The sequence below is a fragment of the Andrographis paniculata genome, unplaced genomic scaffold (assembly GCF_009805555.1).
Source record: "Andrographis paniculata isolate CXL003 unplaced genomic scaffold, ASM980555v1 Contig51END, whole genome shotgun sequence".
Taxonomy (NCBI): domain Eukaryota; kingdom Viridiplantae; phylum Streptophyta; class Magnoliopsida; order Lamiales; family Acanthaceae; genus Andrographis; species Andrographis paniculata.
In genome coordinates, this window is record NW_026137586.1 from 397,004 (window position 1) to 414,338 (window position 17,335).

The window sequence follows — 17,335 nt, forward strand, 5'->3', positions numbered from 1 at the left end:
CAACACATACTTTCAATTAATACTAAACATAATTGAATTCAGCACATGTGCACCAGGTCGTATGACAATAATCCATACATATAACAATAGTTCATACAATACATATTTCAACACGCGAAATATATTAGCAAATACTTCCTCCGTCTCATTTTAAAAGTATCTCTTTCCTTAGAAAAAATAATCGTACACTAACTAATGAAATTCTATTATTTTCTTAATTTATTTAAAAACTCCAAAAGGCCCTTTCAAAAGAGACGGAGGAGTAATTGTCAAAGCATGTGCTGTATCTCTCTCTATCTTCTATGATGATTAGGACTAATCAACACTCTAACCCTTCCAATTAAGTATATGCAGCAAATAATTGAGAAATCTCATAGCAAACCATAAAGAAAATTAGCAACGCCATTAGAGAGAATCACTAAAAAGAATAGTTAAGCAAACATATAAATATGTAAAGATGCTTCACAGCAATGACCACAAGAACTGCATATTTCACTGGACACACAACAAAGGCAGTATATGCAGTAACCGACCCGACCCGACCCGGGAAAAGAGGGTTTGAATCCTTATCCAAAGAAATCTTGAACACCTTTTCCGGCGAAAATACCGTCGGAGATTTCGGCCAGGACGGCGTTTACCGTCAATAGAACTACGCTGGAGCCGGCGATAACAGCCAGGACTACACCCGTCGTCCCGACTACCTTCCCCAGCGCCGGCCACTCAATTTCCCGAATTTCCTCACCAACACCGCCGAGAAGCCCCTCCGCTTCCTCCTTCACCGCCGCCGGTTTCTTCATTTCATCCTCCGCTGGGGCCGCTTCCTCACTGCTGCTGTTCCCACTATTTTCCTCTTCTCCGCCTGATTTCGATTTGGGGATAATACGAGCGGACTTGAGGCGGTACCGGAATGCAATTTTCGAGAAATTAGGGGAGGAAACGGAGATAGATGGTGGCGGCGGTGTTGCAGCGGAGACGGTGGGGAGGGAGACGGCGGCGGGGAATTGCCGTTGAGGCGAGAAGGTGAGTGCCATTTTTGTAAAGTATTTCTGTATAAAATTATAATTTAATTAATTTATATTACATAGACGTGAGTGATTGTAAATAAATAAAATAGTTTAAATACTACTGCTAGTTAAAATAATTCTGCACTAGTAGTAGCAAATAATAAAATTTTCACCGCTTATCTCAGACTCAGACTCAGACTCATGAACTTAGCCGATGCAAAACCATGCGATAGCACCCAATTTTTCAGATTTATAAACACATTGCATTTCTTTATATATTCTTTTCAAACATTTATAATTCAATAATAATTTTTTTTTTAATTAAAAAATCCAGCACAATTCCAAGATACAATACAAATATTGATTGTACATAGTAACATAACATATTTTAATATTATCAATACAATTTTTAATACCTATGATATATTTTTTGGAAAAAAATTAATACCATCTCCTAGTAATATTTTACTTTTGGCATGTAAATTTTTAAATATTAATATTATATTGATTTATAATAAAATACATATTAGAAGTTGCAAGAGTATTAATTATATTAGTAATACAATAATATTATGTTTTGAAACGGATAAATATGAAAAATGACGCAGGGAGTACATTATATATACTCATCTATAATATTGATATAATTGTCTAATATAAAAAATTGTACCAAGAATATATAATATGTAAAATTAATATTTAAATCTTTATATATATATATATATATATAAATTTTTAAAATAAAGACAAAAATTAAAATATAAGTTGGTTATAAATTCTAGGTTTATATACATATGGTCGTGGACTGGCCTGGCATAAAAAACGGGTCGGTCCGAATTGACATCCTAGTTAGGCACACTTAACATGATCTTAGAAACAGCTGTTCTCAGCATCAAAATAATTTCACTGTCAACTGCCTAATGCAATGTCACTCTCTTCTATTGCTAACGTGAACTCACTAAAAGGAATATTACCTGGGCAACGCAGAGATACAAATATGTAGGACCAAGTTTCCTAACTTTGATTATTATGAAGAAATTTCACCAGACAAAAGAAAGGCAGTGCCAAATGCTACAGAGACGTACAATTTACTAGTGACCGACAATAGATATCAGAAGCTGGCAATTTATTTGTCGATCAAAGTTGTTGGCACCATACGCCTCAGAATCAGAAGCGCACGTACATGGTGAAATAGCAGAGAATACAGTTTGAAAACACATGAGAATGAGTCCTCGCAACATACAACAGTCTAAAAATAGGGGCGAATTCGACATAATTAGGCAGTCGTAACAATTAAACAAATGAAAGCCGAGGACCCAAAAGATCGCAACACTGCTGCTATTACAAGCAGTCGTATAAAACTTCCCAATCATGTTGGAATCATCTGCATAACAAGTATTGCCTAAACAGTTTTGTAATTTCCAAACTTGACTCATTTTATATAGAGGAACAGGACAAAGTGTCGCATAAAGAAGAACTACTCTTGCGATACTTTTGGACATTTAAACAAATGCCTCCGTATATACATATCCATTTCTAAATTTATAAACTTTGTCAACCAAATCATTTATTACAACTTACACATACTAATCTTAACATCCAAAGATATCTGAACAAAACATCAATTTTATGCATTCAAAATATTTCAAATCCAAAACATGTCAAAGCACAGCCACAACTATCCCTTATACAATATCAAATCTACTCGTATAACTTCTCGCATCATTCAAACTTATATAACTTTTTGATACAAAGATTATAATCAGACTAAAATGGCTCAAGTACCATTTATATCTTGTCCCTCTGAATAAAATCCAAACGAGAACTTATAATCCAGGGTGATATATTTCAGTTACTATACAGCTACAACCCAAAAAAACAGCAACAAATCTCTAAAAACACACTCCTCGCACTGACCAAGATGCAACTTCAGAGATCTTTCTAGAGACGGCATATTTAGCTTAAACTGGGTAAGTATACAACACATTCTTGCCAAGTCAAGTAATTTATTAAGTGGAGTGTGAGGCCGGAGCATGATGAGGCACACGGTTAAACTTACTTGAAACATGTATGTATCAAAATGAATACAATGATCAATCACAGGTACCGAGAGGCATATCAATATCACAAGCTGACAAGATCATCATCATCGTTATTATTGATTTCTTCAATTTAATGCTGAAATGCAAACCCTTCACAAATCAAGATAAACTTTCACAGAGGAACTTGGGAAACAAAATATGAAACTTGATTATTATTAATTCTTGCCTCTTGGGTATTCCTTTTCCTTTTTACCAAGAACAGTATCAAAAGCTATAACTTTTTGCCTTTGATGACCAGAAATACACCAAAACAAAAATCCCCAGACACTAATTCCAATTTCTACCGACTGACTGACAAACTTGTCAAAGAGATTTGGACATTTAAAGTAGCACAATCAAAATTAAGAAAAACCTTACAATTTATAGGAAGTACTGACATGGAACTTATCACATGGATATTCATGCATACCTTCCATATAAGTAATGAATATTTATCTAAACAGCTTTTCATCACCTCAACACTTGAATCTTACAATTATATCAATGATCCAAAATTGGAAAATAATTCATTTAAAGAAAATTTCACTACTTTCCTCTTCTTTTCTTCATAGGCCTCAATCAGGTGCATTATTAATCACTAAGTTCCATATCTATTCCTGACCAATTAAAACAAAAGGACATAGATAGCACAATAGTACCTAGTTAGGCAAACTGCCCCAATAAACTCATAAGTAAGTATTTATCTACCAAATTACTTTTTCCCCTGTTAGTTAGTTCCAAGAGTGAAATCAGAATCTTTCGACAGCTGTAAGTGTTCCCAATAATTTGGCATTTTTCCCATATTTTCATTCTTATCCCATTAATCCAAGCTTGAGACTCCTAATTCACATTCTGGAAAACAAAACAAACATCTTCTTGTTCTTGGAATTAGAATGACAGAGCAGAATTATTCAAGGCTAAGCAGGGATTCCATAGCCATAGCATAGAAAGAACTCAAGGCAAAATTGCTCACACAACATATATATGAAGTAGAAAAAGAATATGAGCAAATATATGGCAAATTAGCTATTATTTCAAGAGAAGTGCTTATGTACAACTTTAACTTGACCCTACTTATATGTACACAAATTGAAATGACCAATATGAACTAAAGCCATAGAGAATAACCAATTAACCAATCAATCAATAAAGCCAGTCTTTCGCCAAATGGCGTTGCGCACCTGCCGGAGATCCCTACCTTTTAACGTCCGGCCGGCTCCCTCCAGCACCGACGAAGCGAGCATCGGCGAATGCCTCGCCGCCACCACCTCGTGTGGTGGCATAATCATGCCGTTGCCGCTGTCCTCCTCATCCTCTTCTTCCCAGACGACTTCTTCTAATTCCCTCACCTTCCTCTGCAATGCCTTCGGAACCACCGGAACGCTCACCGGCGCCGACTGATGTCGAAGTCTCACCCTATCCTCTTGCGGCGGCGGCGGTGGCGGCCTCGGAATCATTATTCTAGATGATGCGGCGGGAGTCGGAGATAATGAAGAGGAAAGAGACGACAAGGCGGAGGCTCTACGGTTAAACACAGGTCGTGCATCGTATTCTGATCGAGGAACGGATCCGGTCTTCGAATTGCCGTTTAGAGCCGCTAATATGCCGTAATCGTTTCCGCCGGCGCTCCGCGCCGAGATCTGAGACGGATTCACTCGCCGTCGAGTCGGCGACGGCGACAAACTCCCCGACGGCGTGCTGAAAATATCGTCCTCAGAGAGTTCGAGCGGCGGCGCCTGCAAGGAGCTCGATTCCTCGTATCGCGTCCCGAGGAACCTATCGACGGCCGACGGAGGTGTGCGGTGGTTGTTAAAACGGGCGGCGGCTCCGCCGTCGAGTCGTTCCATTGCGGCGGTTTGCGGGTTGCGAATGGCGGCGGGTGTGTAAATGGCGAAGGTATGTATAGTGATGCTCCAGCGGGGTAGGAATCTGGTGTGGCAGGCCTTACGGTGGACCTTTTACAGATCTCCACGTGGAGAGATCTCATACGTGGATCAGAAGAAAGGAATAAATTAAATTGCTGACATGTACGGTGGATATTCGTTCGCGCAGGTAGACTGCGTCGCAGGCGAAAGAATGGGAAGAGTCGGCCATTCGGCGAGGGCCAAAGATTCATCCATTTGATAATTTCCATAAATAAATAATTAAAATGTTTAGTAAGAATTAATCTAATTCATTTTAATTTGAAATAATTATTAGAATCAATTTTTTTTAAAAAGGCATATTTTATACGGGGATAAGAATATATGTGGGCGGAGAATCGTGACGGTTGATTCTGTATTGGACGGCCGGGATTGTTCGGAGATTGCTAAGTCAGCTAAAAGTTGTTCTTTGACGTAATCAAATATGTGGAAGCAATTATCAACTTATATGATTTTATTTATTTATTTATTTTTATTAAAAATATATTATTCCAATAAAGTCGGATATTAAATAAAAATTTTAATTTAAACCTTATCACTAGAACATCCCACACAACTCATTTAAATTTAATTTGCCTAAAAGTTTTAACATTATCAAATTTACATTATTATAGTAATAAATTTTGAACTATATCCATTCTAGATAAGTTAGTTGGCGAGCTTATTCAACTAAAATAAAATAAAATAAAAATAAAAAAGACCTTCTTATGATGTGTTTGGTTTGGTATGGATTTTGATTTTTACACTTTCCTTTTATCTAAATTAAGTAATTAAATATGAGAAATAAATATATTTTTATTTGAAAGCTTAATATTGTGTTAAGTGATGATCTATATTGGGGCTTGAGGTCAACTGACCCTTCAAATTCTTCCTAATTTTTTTTAAGTGTAATTTTTTTTTTTAATTTTTTATTTTGTAATCAGATTTGCTCCCTTCAATTTGGAATTAATACTCTACATAAACTTTCATATTATTATTATAATTTATAAATATATTATATAAAAAGCAAATATTTTATTTTAAATATTGCTTCCGTTCATTTTTTTCTTCTTCACAACCATATTTTTTTTTGTACACACATAAACAGTCGTTCAAATAAAAAATAGGCTCGAAATAAGTTGAAATAAAAAATAAACGGTAAAAAATGAAACAAATGAACATAACAATTTTGCCCCCAGAGCCACAAAGCTGATTCCGTCATTGATTATGTTCACTAGTTAATAGGTAGAAATTTTTACTGTTCATAAAAAAATTTTAAAAATCGAATTATTTTATATATTTTATACTATCTTCGTTTCATAAGAAGAATACTGTTGATTTTTTTTGTGTTAATATTTGAATATTTAATGATTATATTAGTAAGCAGAACAACTCAAGAAAAAATACAAAATATTTCTATTAATGTCTTGAAATACAAATAATGTTTTTCCTAAATAAGTTATAGAAATATAAAAATATTTTTAATACTAAAAATAATGACGCAAAAAAAATATAAGATCAAATATATTTTTCATATCACAACACACAAGCCATCACTTCAAATAACCAACTTTTTAATTAAATGGCCGTGCAAACGTTTTTTCCGACCACGCTTATTACAAAAACAAGTTACAATTATTCTCATCTGGAAAACTTACACACTCGCTTATTCCGAAGAACAGTCGCAGATTTCCATTGAACCCCACCCCACCCCACCCCATACCTAACACCTGAGTCCAGCTTTGAGCTTCTGGATAGTCCGGACATCGGTTTTAAACGACAGGGCCAAAACGGTGTCGTCAATAGAAGAATTGAACAACCCACTCGGCAACGAAACCGTGCCGGGATTGGCGCTCCCGAACGCCGAAATGGCGAGCGCCGGAACTTTAGCGTTAGCATTGTACTGAAAGTGCACCAACCCCTTAGGAAAAACAAAAACGTCTCCCTGTTGTAATGTCTGAATGTACAACTTGTTCTTTGAGTCGACAAATCCGACCTCTAGCGACCCCCGGGCCACGAAGAGCAATTCCGCGGCCCGCGGGTGCGTGTGCACCGGGTTCACCGTGCCCCCCGGGTATAATAGGACCGCGTACGACACGCTTTGCCCATCTAGGGCCGGGAATTGTTCTAGGCTAGCCTTGACAACCTATATTATATATACATATAAAAAAATTGTGATGAATATTAATGATTTTTTGAAAAGATAAAATATATTATATATACATATATTGAAGAATCGTGTCGGATAAAAATTAGTTGGACGGAGGAATATGTAATAATCTTGCATAAGAAATTAAGAACCTTAAAGTTGGGCGGGAGCGGGGCGGAGACGAGGGCGCGCATGCCGGTGAAGGTGAAGAAGTTTCCGTCGACATGCGGGGAGTTCGGTGGGACTATAAAATCGGTGAGGATGTCCGGGTCACCGGAATGAGACATGTGGATTATGGCGAGTAAGGTTAGGACAAATACGAGGGATTTTGCGCAATCGAGCTTCATCGTCGTGGTTGTTGTTGTCGTCGTCCGATGTTGTTAGTAGGGTTGTTGTAGAAGATAAAGAGGGAGGGATTTATATATATGTGTGTTGGGGGAACAGTAAGCTAAAGACAGCGTAATTGGGAGTTACAATGTGGGTTGCTCTTTGTTATTACAGCCTCGATCGGATCGGATGGGCGTTCGATCGGACGGCTGAGGATGTCTTTAATTACTTTGTCCTCTCATCTCTCTAGTAAGTGTTTGTTCGACTTTTTTTTTTTTTTTTTTAATTGTAATTTAAAATTGATTTGAAATGAAGCATTAGATTTGAATTTTTGTTTAAATACTATTTTGATGTAATGTTCTGCGAGAAAAATAGTTTTTGATTTGAATATTTGTTTAAATAATATTTATATGTGATGTTTTGCAAGAGAAATAGTTTTTTTTCTGTCATTCGTAAAGTTTATTTCTGTTCATCTCATATAATTTATTCTTTCACTTTTTAAAAATATAATTATAAATTTTAATTATATTTTAAATTTATAATTTATAATTTTTTAATTTTAATTAAACTAATTAATTATTTTAATATTAATCTATATTGTCATGTCTACTGTAAGGTTGATACTTTTAGAGTGTGTTTGTTTGGGGATTGAATTTTAAATACACTATCATCCATTTTTTTCCCTTAAAAATATCAAATTAAACATCTATTTTTCATTTTTTATATTATACTAAAAATTAATTTTACATTCAAAACATCACGTCAGCTCCTATTTATATCTCATCATACAACTATTCAAATTTAAAATTTTTACTATTTAAATCTTAACTCAAAATCCAAACCCCAAACAAACACACCATTAGTGAAAAAAAAGGGAGTAATACATTTTTATTGAAAACGGTATTAAATCACTAATATTGATTTTTTATAATATAGGAATTCGGAGTCGCTACTCATCAAGTTCGTTGGGATTTTAGTTTGAAATAGTAAAAAGTAAACTCTGACTTTGAACCAAAAAATTGTGAATTTAAATGATTATGATATTATATAAAAATATATATTGTTACCATATTTAAAATATAACATTAATTTTAATAAAATATAAAAAAATTATATTACATTTGTTTTTTCATATAAATTTTTAAATATTAATATTATATTAGTTAATTGTAAAAATATATATATATACCTATTAGTACGATGTAATATAAAAGTAATGATATTTGTATAATATATTAAAAATTGTAATGATATACCTTTATTTTGGGACAGACAAAAATAAAAAATAATATTTGTTATTAGAAGAATGAGGAAGTATAAGTGTGTTTGTTTGAAGGATTTTGGTGCACTTCTACTATTCATAAAAAAAAATTTCCCCCAAAAACATCAAATCAAACATTTATTTTTTATTTTTTATATTATGCTAAGAATCAATTTTATATTCAAAATATCACATCAATCCATATTTATTTCACATCATCATACGACTATTCCAATTCAAAATTTTTACTCCGAACAAACACACCTCTATCTTAAACAAAAAAATATTTATAAACAGTGAAAATCTACACAAAAACCCAAAACAAACACACCCATGTGGCCATATGTGTTTGGCTGTGGATCCTACTATTTATACCTTTTCTTTCCATAATATTTTTTGTAAAATAATACCGTTTGTTACATAACTCTAAAATTTGACATTGGCATTAATAATAACAAATCAATAGGAAGAATAAGAATATGAATAATTCTAACTCATTATTCTTTCTTATTACATTCCACTGCAATGTGTCTAGATTCCTTGTAAGTCTGCAATAATAATAATATTAATAAATTATTCAAGAATGGGATTTTGAAAAGTTACAAATAATAAAAAATTAGTATTTTATGTAATATTTTTTAAAATTTTTAAAAAATACTAAAATTTTCAAAATTATTGTACAAACAAAGCCTATATCTTTCGCAACTGTTCATCAAAATTTGTACTACTTCTCAACACAAATTGAACCAAAACATTCAAACATCATTGAGCATACATATGAAAGAATCACAAAATTAATGTATATAAATCAAAAGAATTATATCAAAGAAACACAAAACAACATTTGTTTGATCAATGTAATGATCTTCACCTAGAATGGCAATAAATTGACACTTCGGCATCGCCTCCGGATCTGCCCTTCCTTGCCGGTAAGAACTCCGACAGCGCCCAACTTGACCATGGCCTCCCCGAACTTTTTGCCAAAGTCGGAGCTACTTGCAATGGTTTCCACGGTTGACTTTGATAGCGGGTCGAGCGCCAAATTTTGATCGATAGGAAGAACTCCCCTCTTTGCGACTATTTGATTGTAATAAGACTCGTCAACTGTATTGAAGCTTGTACTGTCTTGATCGAGGTTTGCGGTGTTGTCAAAAGTAGCCTTTTGCGGACATCTTGCCCTAAGTTGTGTAAGAAGGATAGGGTCCATGTTTGGATCGGGCTTACCCGTGCTTGAGAAGTTGTAGAGACGATCCATGAAGAACGAGCAATGAGCAATTCCGACTGTATGACCACCTAAGCAAAAACAAAAATTAGAATTTTTTTTTACTATATCATTCTCACGATTATATATATATATATATATTCTCACAAAATCTTTCATTTAAATTACTATTCAAATTCAAAATCAAAACTAAAAATAAAAATTAAGAAGTACTCCCTCCGTCTCACATACCATGTTCACGTTGCTGTTTCTGTCTGTCCCACGTAACATGTCACTTTCTTTTTTTGGAAAATGATTACACACTTTAATCTCATTTTAAACTTTTTAATTTTATTTTTTTTAAATTTTAATTAAACTAATTAGTTATCTTAATCTTAATTTATAATTATTTATATTATCGGATAATTATTTTCACTAATATATTCTTAATTATCTACTAATTACACCCCTCCTAAAATATCGTGTCTACAGTGTAGCAGGTATGTGGGACGGAGGGAGTATTTGTTAGTAGTAACAAAAAATAAAATGCAAATAATTATATATATATTGTTAGAAAACAAAAATACTACTATTTCTATTCTATTATTTTGTTTGTTTGCCCACATTTTTTTTCTTTTTCCAATATATATATATATATATATATTGTTTTTTTCACAAAAATCAACATTTAATATAAAATATTATTGTTATATTACCCATACGATTTTTTATGCCTCATATATATATATATATCTTCAAATTAAAACACTAAACAAACAATTTTGATATCATGAATTTTTTATGCTTGTGGTATAAAATTTGATATAAATATGCACTTTGTACTTATTTCTTGCATAAAATATTTTTATAAATTATACTTAGAATAGTAAAAATTAAATATTATGCTTAAATATAAATATATATATATATATACAAAACTTTCGGAATATCATAAATTAGAAAGAATAGTAAAAATATTTGAGGCAATATTATATATTTACCAAGGAGATAAATCGCGGTGGTTGCATCGATTTTATTTTTACTAAAGAGCTTGAGGCAATCTGAAACCGATATTGTAGGACCCGGAAGATTCACATTCTTAGCAAGGGAGGTTGTCCCGTCCCTCCTTCCCGTTTGCACACTATATTTTTCTCCTCCACTCTGTACGAACATAAAAAAAGCAATTCGATTTTATTTGACTTTACAGTAGTCTTAGTAGAATCAAACTCGAGCTTATACAATGCAATTATTATTATTACACCCTCCGTCCCGGTTACCTTGTCAAGATTACTGTAAATACGGAAATTTAGAAAAAAATATAATTAATAAATAATTAAAATATGTATTTGTGAAAACAATTATTCTATAATAAAAATTATTATAGATTAAAATAACTAATTGATCTAAATAAAATTAAAAAAATTTACTATGAGATTAAGATATGCAATCATTTTTCAAATAAAAAAAAGTGACGTAAATGTGAGACGGACAGACAATATGAACTCGATAGGTGGAACGAAGAGAGTATTATTCTTAAGTTGAGCTTAACTTGTCGAACATTACAAAGCTCGAATTGATTTCACCCTTAGCAACGAAAAAAATAAAAAATAAAAATTGAAATGATTAACGACTTACCAAAGCAACGGCATCTCTTGTTGCCATAACAATGATATCGGCACAAGACACCACGCCGGGGCAGATTTCCTCGACCTTGGCTTTTGCGGCGTCGATAAGTTCATAACCCCTAACACTCAAATTAGGCCCGGCCTTTTTCTCGCTGTTTTCCCCATCCAACAAAATCGATGCGTCGCATCCCTATATTGCAAAGGCATACAAAAATAAAATAAATAATAAATAAGACAGTTAAATTTACACCAATAATTGCTTTGTTTACTTTGAGAATGATTTTACAGTCTTTTAAAAATATATTATTTCATTTCACAAACTTCATCATGTCATTTTTATTTATAATTTATATAATTCTCATTTAATTATCAATTTACTCAAGTTTTATTTTTTTCAACAAAATTTTATCTTATATTTCACTAAACACCCAGTAAAACCAAGTATATTTTAGGTTGCATGTGGTTGGAAGATTTTGTAAATATTTTGCCATTTACTAATTAAAAATATCAAATCAAATATTTTTTATAATCTACTAAAAAAAATCTTGCACAAACCAAATTACCAATATAATATCTTATTAGTCAGTTAAAATTATATCATTATTTTTTTTTAGATGTCCTTCTAATTTATTTATAGTAAATAATTTTACTATTCATATTTTAACACATAATTAATAATCACTATTTTTTCTATTTACTCAATCACATTTTAACAATTTCTTTAATTAATGGTTCATTATACTCTCAATTTACTTTTTATTTATTTTACTTTAACATTAAATTATTTTTTTAGTCTAGCATTTGATATGCATTATCATTACAGAACTTTAAATAAACTTTGTATACAAATTGTCTCGCAACTAAATTTTTTCACATAAGTAGTCATTTGTCACTTGAATTGCCATATTGTCGCTATGTAGGCTAGCTTATGCTAATTTGGTGCCGACGTTGTTGATTTGTCAGCACCATATGGATCACAAGTAGATTATTATTTTTTTAAATATATATATATATACACTTAAATTATTTAGAAAAAAAAAAGAAAAAAATTTCACTTGTAGTCAGTGTGAGCCTACGTACTCAATGACAATATGGTGATTTTAGTGATGAATGACTATTTGCACGAAAAAAATAATAATAAAAAAATAATTGCAAAATAGAATTCTAAAATAATAATATAAGTCAGATGCAGAACTAAAAAAAACAGTTTATCGTTGAAATTAAAAATTGTTCTCTTACGTCGACAAAGCAGTCGTGGAACTGCATCCTCAGAAGGGCAGCTGCAATGGCGGAATCATTGTTCTTTTTCCAATCTGCGACGACATTTCCGACGATGGCTTCCACGTCGGCCAATAGGCACTTATTTTTGTAGAACCCGACTTGAAGATCTCTAGCGTCGCCACGGCACTGCCCGGCAAACGTCATTGCCAATGCCAATACGATCAAAGTTCGGATTATCATCGACGACGACGACGACAACATTTTTCGATATCCAAGAAATTGATCAAACTAATTAAGTATCCTTTGATTTATAGATTACGTTGGACGTAAGTATATTTGGATATATATATATATGTATGTATGTATATGTATGTGGAAAATAGGGTTCATCGTGTGCACGATTGATGTTTAGTTGGGAGACATTATTAACGTGCAGAGATGTAATGTAATGAAGAAAATCTTTACCTAACAACGTATCCATTTCAAAATAATATCAACAAAATTTGATTGAGACAAAATAATATTATTGTAACATATATCAATATGCATATATATACCTTATATTATAAATGGCTACATCAAAATTACATAAATACCCCTTCCTTATTATTTATTTTCATCGCTATCTATTGTGCTTGAAAATTACATAAATACCCCTTCCCTTATTATTTATTTTCATCTCTATATAATGTTCTAAAAATTTAATAGATATAATTATTTATTTTATTATAGTGGAGAATTATTTTACCCAACATTATTAAATTTATTAGTTCTATTATATAATGATATCACTGATGTGTTTGTTTTGGGATTTGAATTTTGAGTTGAGATTTGAATAATAAAAATTTTGAATTGAAATAGTTGTATGATGTGATATAAATATGTGTTGACTTAATGTTTTGAATGTAAAATTGATTTTTAGTATAATATAAAAAATAAAAGTTAAGTGTTTGATTTGATATTTTTGGAGAATTTCTTTTTTTTTTTTTTTTTATGAATAATGATTTTAGGGAAAATCTTCCAAACAAACACACTTACATTTATTTTATATAAAATAACTACATTTATTTTTATTAAAATTTATTTATTGTTTATTAGGTATAGGATTTCTATTTTGAAAAAGAAATTAAGAGGAAGAATAGTATTTTGTTTGTTTGTTTGTTTTTATTTTTGTTTTGTGTTTTTTTTTTTTTTTTATTTAACGAAATACAAAATGAAAGTAAGTAATGCCACTTTTTATAGTTCATTTTTATTTCTTTTGCTTTCCACCGTGTGATTATTAAAATAATAGATAATAGAGTAAAAGGAAAAAAAATAATTAGGTTAAATTATATGTAAAGAATAATATACATCTCGAAATACAATTATACTAATAATTTGCGTAAATTCTATATATTCTGAAATTAATCAATATATTTACTTACATTTCATCATACATATAAAATATAGAAAATATTTGTATATATTTTTCCGGAATGTTATGTCTATATTAATGTTTGGATAATATATTTATTTATATTTAATTATTAGTATTCTAAGAAAAATTAATTATATAAGATGCACATTAATATTAATTCTAAATTTTTATTTTCTAAATCTTAGGCGTGTTTACTAATTTTTTTATTAGTAACTATTTTTAATTTTAAAATATAATATTATTTTATTTACAAATTTGAATTTGCGTCTGCGGTAGAAACACCTAGTATATATATGTCTTCTTAATCACTAAATTTCATCTACGTCCTTTGTTAGTATGAGTATAATTACTTATTTTATTATAATTATTTTATTACAATCATAGCTTTTCAGAAATTAATTTTTTGAGTCCAAAAAATTATTTCAAAAAACTAATTCATCAAACACTTAAATTAGCTTTTTGACTGGTCAAACAGCTAAAAAATGTTCAATAAACTAAAAAGTTCTTCAAAAAAGCTATTTGCCAAACACCCACTTACCCTAAACTTAGGCCTAGTCTAAATTAACTTTTGGTTTCTACATTTAAGAAAATAACTTATATTTGGTTTTATTAATATTTGTCCAAAACTAAAAATATTTTCTAAAGGCACGTGTATGTTTGTTTGGGGGTTTGGATTTTGACTTAGAATTTAAATAGTAAAATTTTTGAATTGAAATGATGGTATGATGAGATATAAATGGATATTGATACAATATTTTAAAAATATAAAATTAATTTTTAATATAACATAAAAAATGAAAAATAAGTATTTAATTTGATATTTTAAAAAAAAAAATTGATGAATAGTAAAAATCTAAAAATAAATACCCCAAAAGAATACGGTTCCTTTAAAAAAATTAACAAAAAAATAAAAAATAAGTATTTGATTGACTTTTTTTGAGAAAAAAAAAATGAATAAATAATAGATTTTTGGCAAAATCCCTCAAACAAACACACCTAATGACTAATATTTTTATTTGAATTATTAATTTTTTTTATTAGTAAATAAAGAATATTCTATCTGTATGCGAGAACGTATACAATTACTTCTCTATTCGTCTTAATTTAAAGTGTATTGTTTTTTATTATTTTTCGTCTCTATTTCACTCAAAAGTATCTATTTCATATTTTGATAAAATTAATTATATATTAATACTAGAATATAATTAACTTTTACGTAAATTACAAATATACAACTACATCCGTCTACCACCAATCTATTCATTTACATTTGGCATAATTGTTTTTAATATTAAAAATATCCTTATATTTTATAGTACATTAGTATTATAAGACATTAATAGAAATATTTTTGTCATTTTTTTTATTTGTAATAAGTTTTGATATAATAATTAATATTAAAAAATTAACATGCAAAAAATAAATAGGTAGATTGGCTGTGGACAGGGTAATATTACACGTGCAATTACTTTATACATAAAATTAAAAAGTAAAATTATTCACTAACCAATAAAATATTATTCCCTCTGTCTTAAAACAATAGTTCTATTTTGTCAATTTCGTCTATCCCAAAACAATAGCCTCGTTTTTATTTTTGTAACAACCTCCATACATTTTACTACAAAACTATCTCAATTTTTTTACAATAATTACATAAAGTAGAAGTATTTTGGTTTTTCAAAAATACTTTTACACCAATTATTAGTATAATACTACTCCTCCCATCCCAAAACTATGGTTTTATTTGGGTTGGACATAAGATTTAAGAAATATTGATATTATATTGATAGTTGGTAAAATGTATGAGTAAAAACCTTTTTTGCCCATGCGAGTGTATTAGTGTAAAAAGTAATGACATTTGTGTAATAATAATAATAAAAAAGTAGGGATAATTTTATGGTGATACGAGTATTTATGAATATGAGACTATTCTTTTGAGACAGACAAAAATGGTAAACAAGACTAATATAATGGAACGGGGGGAGTATTATTTTTTAATTCTCGTGTTAATCCCAAATGTCCCTATTGTTTTGAACGAAGAGAGTATTATTTTTTAATTTGCTACAAAATTAAAAAAACGTAATTCATCAATAACCAACCGAGGGTGTACTAGTTTTTAGTTGCTTAAAATTAAAATAAATATAATTTTATTATTATTTTTTAATATAAATATGATAAATATGTAATAAATAAATGTTTTTATATTGAATAATAAAATCACACTTATTAAAAGGTGAATAGTTAAAGTTAAAATAAAGAGAATTTTATTATTATTTTTTAAAGTAAATATGATAAATATGTAATAAATAAAGATTTTTATATTGAATAATAAAATGACACTTATTAAAAAAAAGAAAAAAAACGCTAACAATGAGACAATATACATTATATATTTATATTTATATATATATACTAGTACTCGTGAAAGCGCGCTACGCCGATCCATTCGTTTGTTTGTTTCATTTTTTTTGTAAGGAAGAAGTTGTTATGTTGTGTATTTTAATCAACGAAAGAAAGATGAGAGAAAGAAATATATATTTTTATATCTGTGCAACCAACCAATTTAAAAAATATATATATTTCTTTGGATATGTTGATGTATTTTTTCAACAAACAAAAAGTAAAATCCGAAAATAGGAAATTATTTTCGAACTTGATATATTGAGCATCTGAGATTAGAAATCTCTAAACACTGTACGGTACAGAAAATTAACTGGAAATTAAAATGCTGAAAATTTAAATGATGATCCCCGAATCACTGAATTTGTCGTCGTTTGAAGTTGATTGAAGATGCCTTCTCCAGAAAAATCCAAATCCTTAAATATTCCTTGAAGAAAACGCTTGGAACCGTCGCCTGGTTGGTTTATAGCAACAACCGCCCACTAAATCCTCTTTTATTGACACGTGTCTTTAACCGTCCCGAAACTGCCTTTCGTTCGACCTGCACGCCTGCTGCTCCGTCTCTTCTCACCCGTCTTCCACTTGTCTGACCTCTGCATCAGTCATTCTTTCGCCCGACCTATGTGTCACCCGACCTGAGTGTCGCCCGACCTGAGTGCATATTCTTTCCTTCTTTGCCCGACTTTCATTCACCCAACTTCCTCTTTCGACCGATTTCCATAGCAGCCAACCTCCATGGCAGCCGACC

The 17,335-nt window shown here is 30.6% G+C and overlaps 3 protein-coding genes across 3 annotated transcripts; all 3 read right to left on the reverse strand.

The window, feature by feature from the left end:
• Positions 1-393: 393 nt before the first annotated feature.
• Positions 394-4,972, reverse strand: LOC127253481 (uncharacterized). Its single transcript, XM_051278099.1, has 2 exons — positions 4,267-4,972; positions 394-1,046 (listed from the first exon to the last, which is right to left on the reverse strand). The coding sequence occupies exons 1-2, from the start codon at positions 4,930-4,932 to the stop codon at positions 567-569; spliced, it is 1,146 nt and encodes a 381-aa protein (XP_051134056.1). The 5' UTR covers positions 4,933-4,972; the 3' UTR covers positions 394-566.
• A 1,737-nt stretch (positions 4,973-6,709) lies between these two features.
• LOC127253533 (germin-like protein 9-3) lies at positions 6,710-7,503 on the reverse strand. Its single transcript, XM_051278176.1, has 2 exons — positions 7,288-7,503; positions 6,710-7,132 (listed from the first exon to the last, which is right to left on the reverse strand). The coding sequence occupies exons 1-2, from the start codon at positions 7,480-7,482 to the stop codon at positions 6,710-6,712; spliced, it is 618 nt and encodes a 205-aa protein (XP_051134133.1). The 5' UTR covers positions 7,483-7,503.
• A 1,915-nt stretch (positions 7,504-9,418) lies between these two features.
• LOC127253483 (peroxidase 60) lies at positions 9,419-13,083 on the reverse strand. Its single transcript, XM_051278102.1, has 4 exons — positions 12,789-13,083; positions 11,560-11,739; positions 10,926-11,085; positions 9,419-10,016 (listed from the first exon to the last, which is right to left on the reverse strand). Exons 1-4 carry the CDS (start codon positions 13,029-13,031, stop codon positions 9,595-9,597), a joined length of 1,005 nt encoding a protein of 334 aa, XP_051134059.1. The 5' UTR covers positions 13,032-13,083; the 3' UTR covers positions 9,419-9,594.
• Positions 13,084-17,335: the final 4,252 nt, after the last annotated feature.

What these genes read in the sequence shown, in the direction of transcription:
- LOC127253481 (XM_051278099.1), bottom strand. Translation starts at nt 4,932, where the DNA reads ATGGAACGACTCGACGGCGGAGCCGCCGCCCGTTTTAACAACCACCGC. An exon ending in AAGGTAGGGATCTCCGGCAG is followed by an intron (nt 1,047 to 4,266) that starts GTGCGCAACGCC and finishes AATTTTATACAG; the next exon opens with AAATACTTTACAAAAATGGC.
- LOC127253533 (XM_051278176.1), bottom strand. Translation starts at nt 7,482, where the DNA reads ATGAAGCTCGATTGCGCAAAATCCCTCGTATTTGTCCTAACCTTACTC. An exon ending in CGCTCCCGCCCAACTTTAAG is followed by an intron (nt 7,133 to 7,287) that starts GTTCTTAATTTC and finishes TATATAATATAG; the next exon opens with GTTGTCAAGGCTAGCCTAGA.
- LOC127253483 (XM_051278102.1), bottom strand. Translation starts at nt 13,031, where the DNA reads ATGTTGTCGTCGTCGTCGTCGATGATAATCCGAACTTTGATCGTATTG. An exon ending in TCCACGACTGCTTTGTCGAC is followed by an intron (nt 11,740 to 12,788) that starts GTAAGAGAACAA and finishes TTTGCAATATAG; the next exon opens with GGATGCGACGCATCGATTTT. An exon ending in CACCGCGATTTATCTCCTTG is followed by an intron (nt 10,017 to 10,925) that starts GTAAATATATAA and finishes GTTTTTGCTTAG; the next exon opens with GTGGTCATACAGTCGGAATT.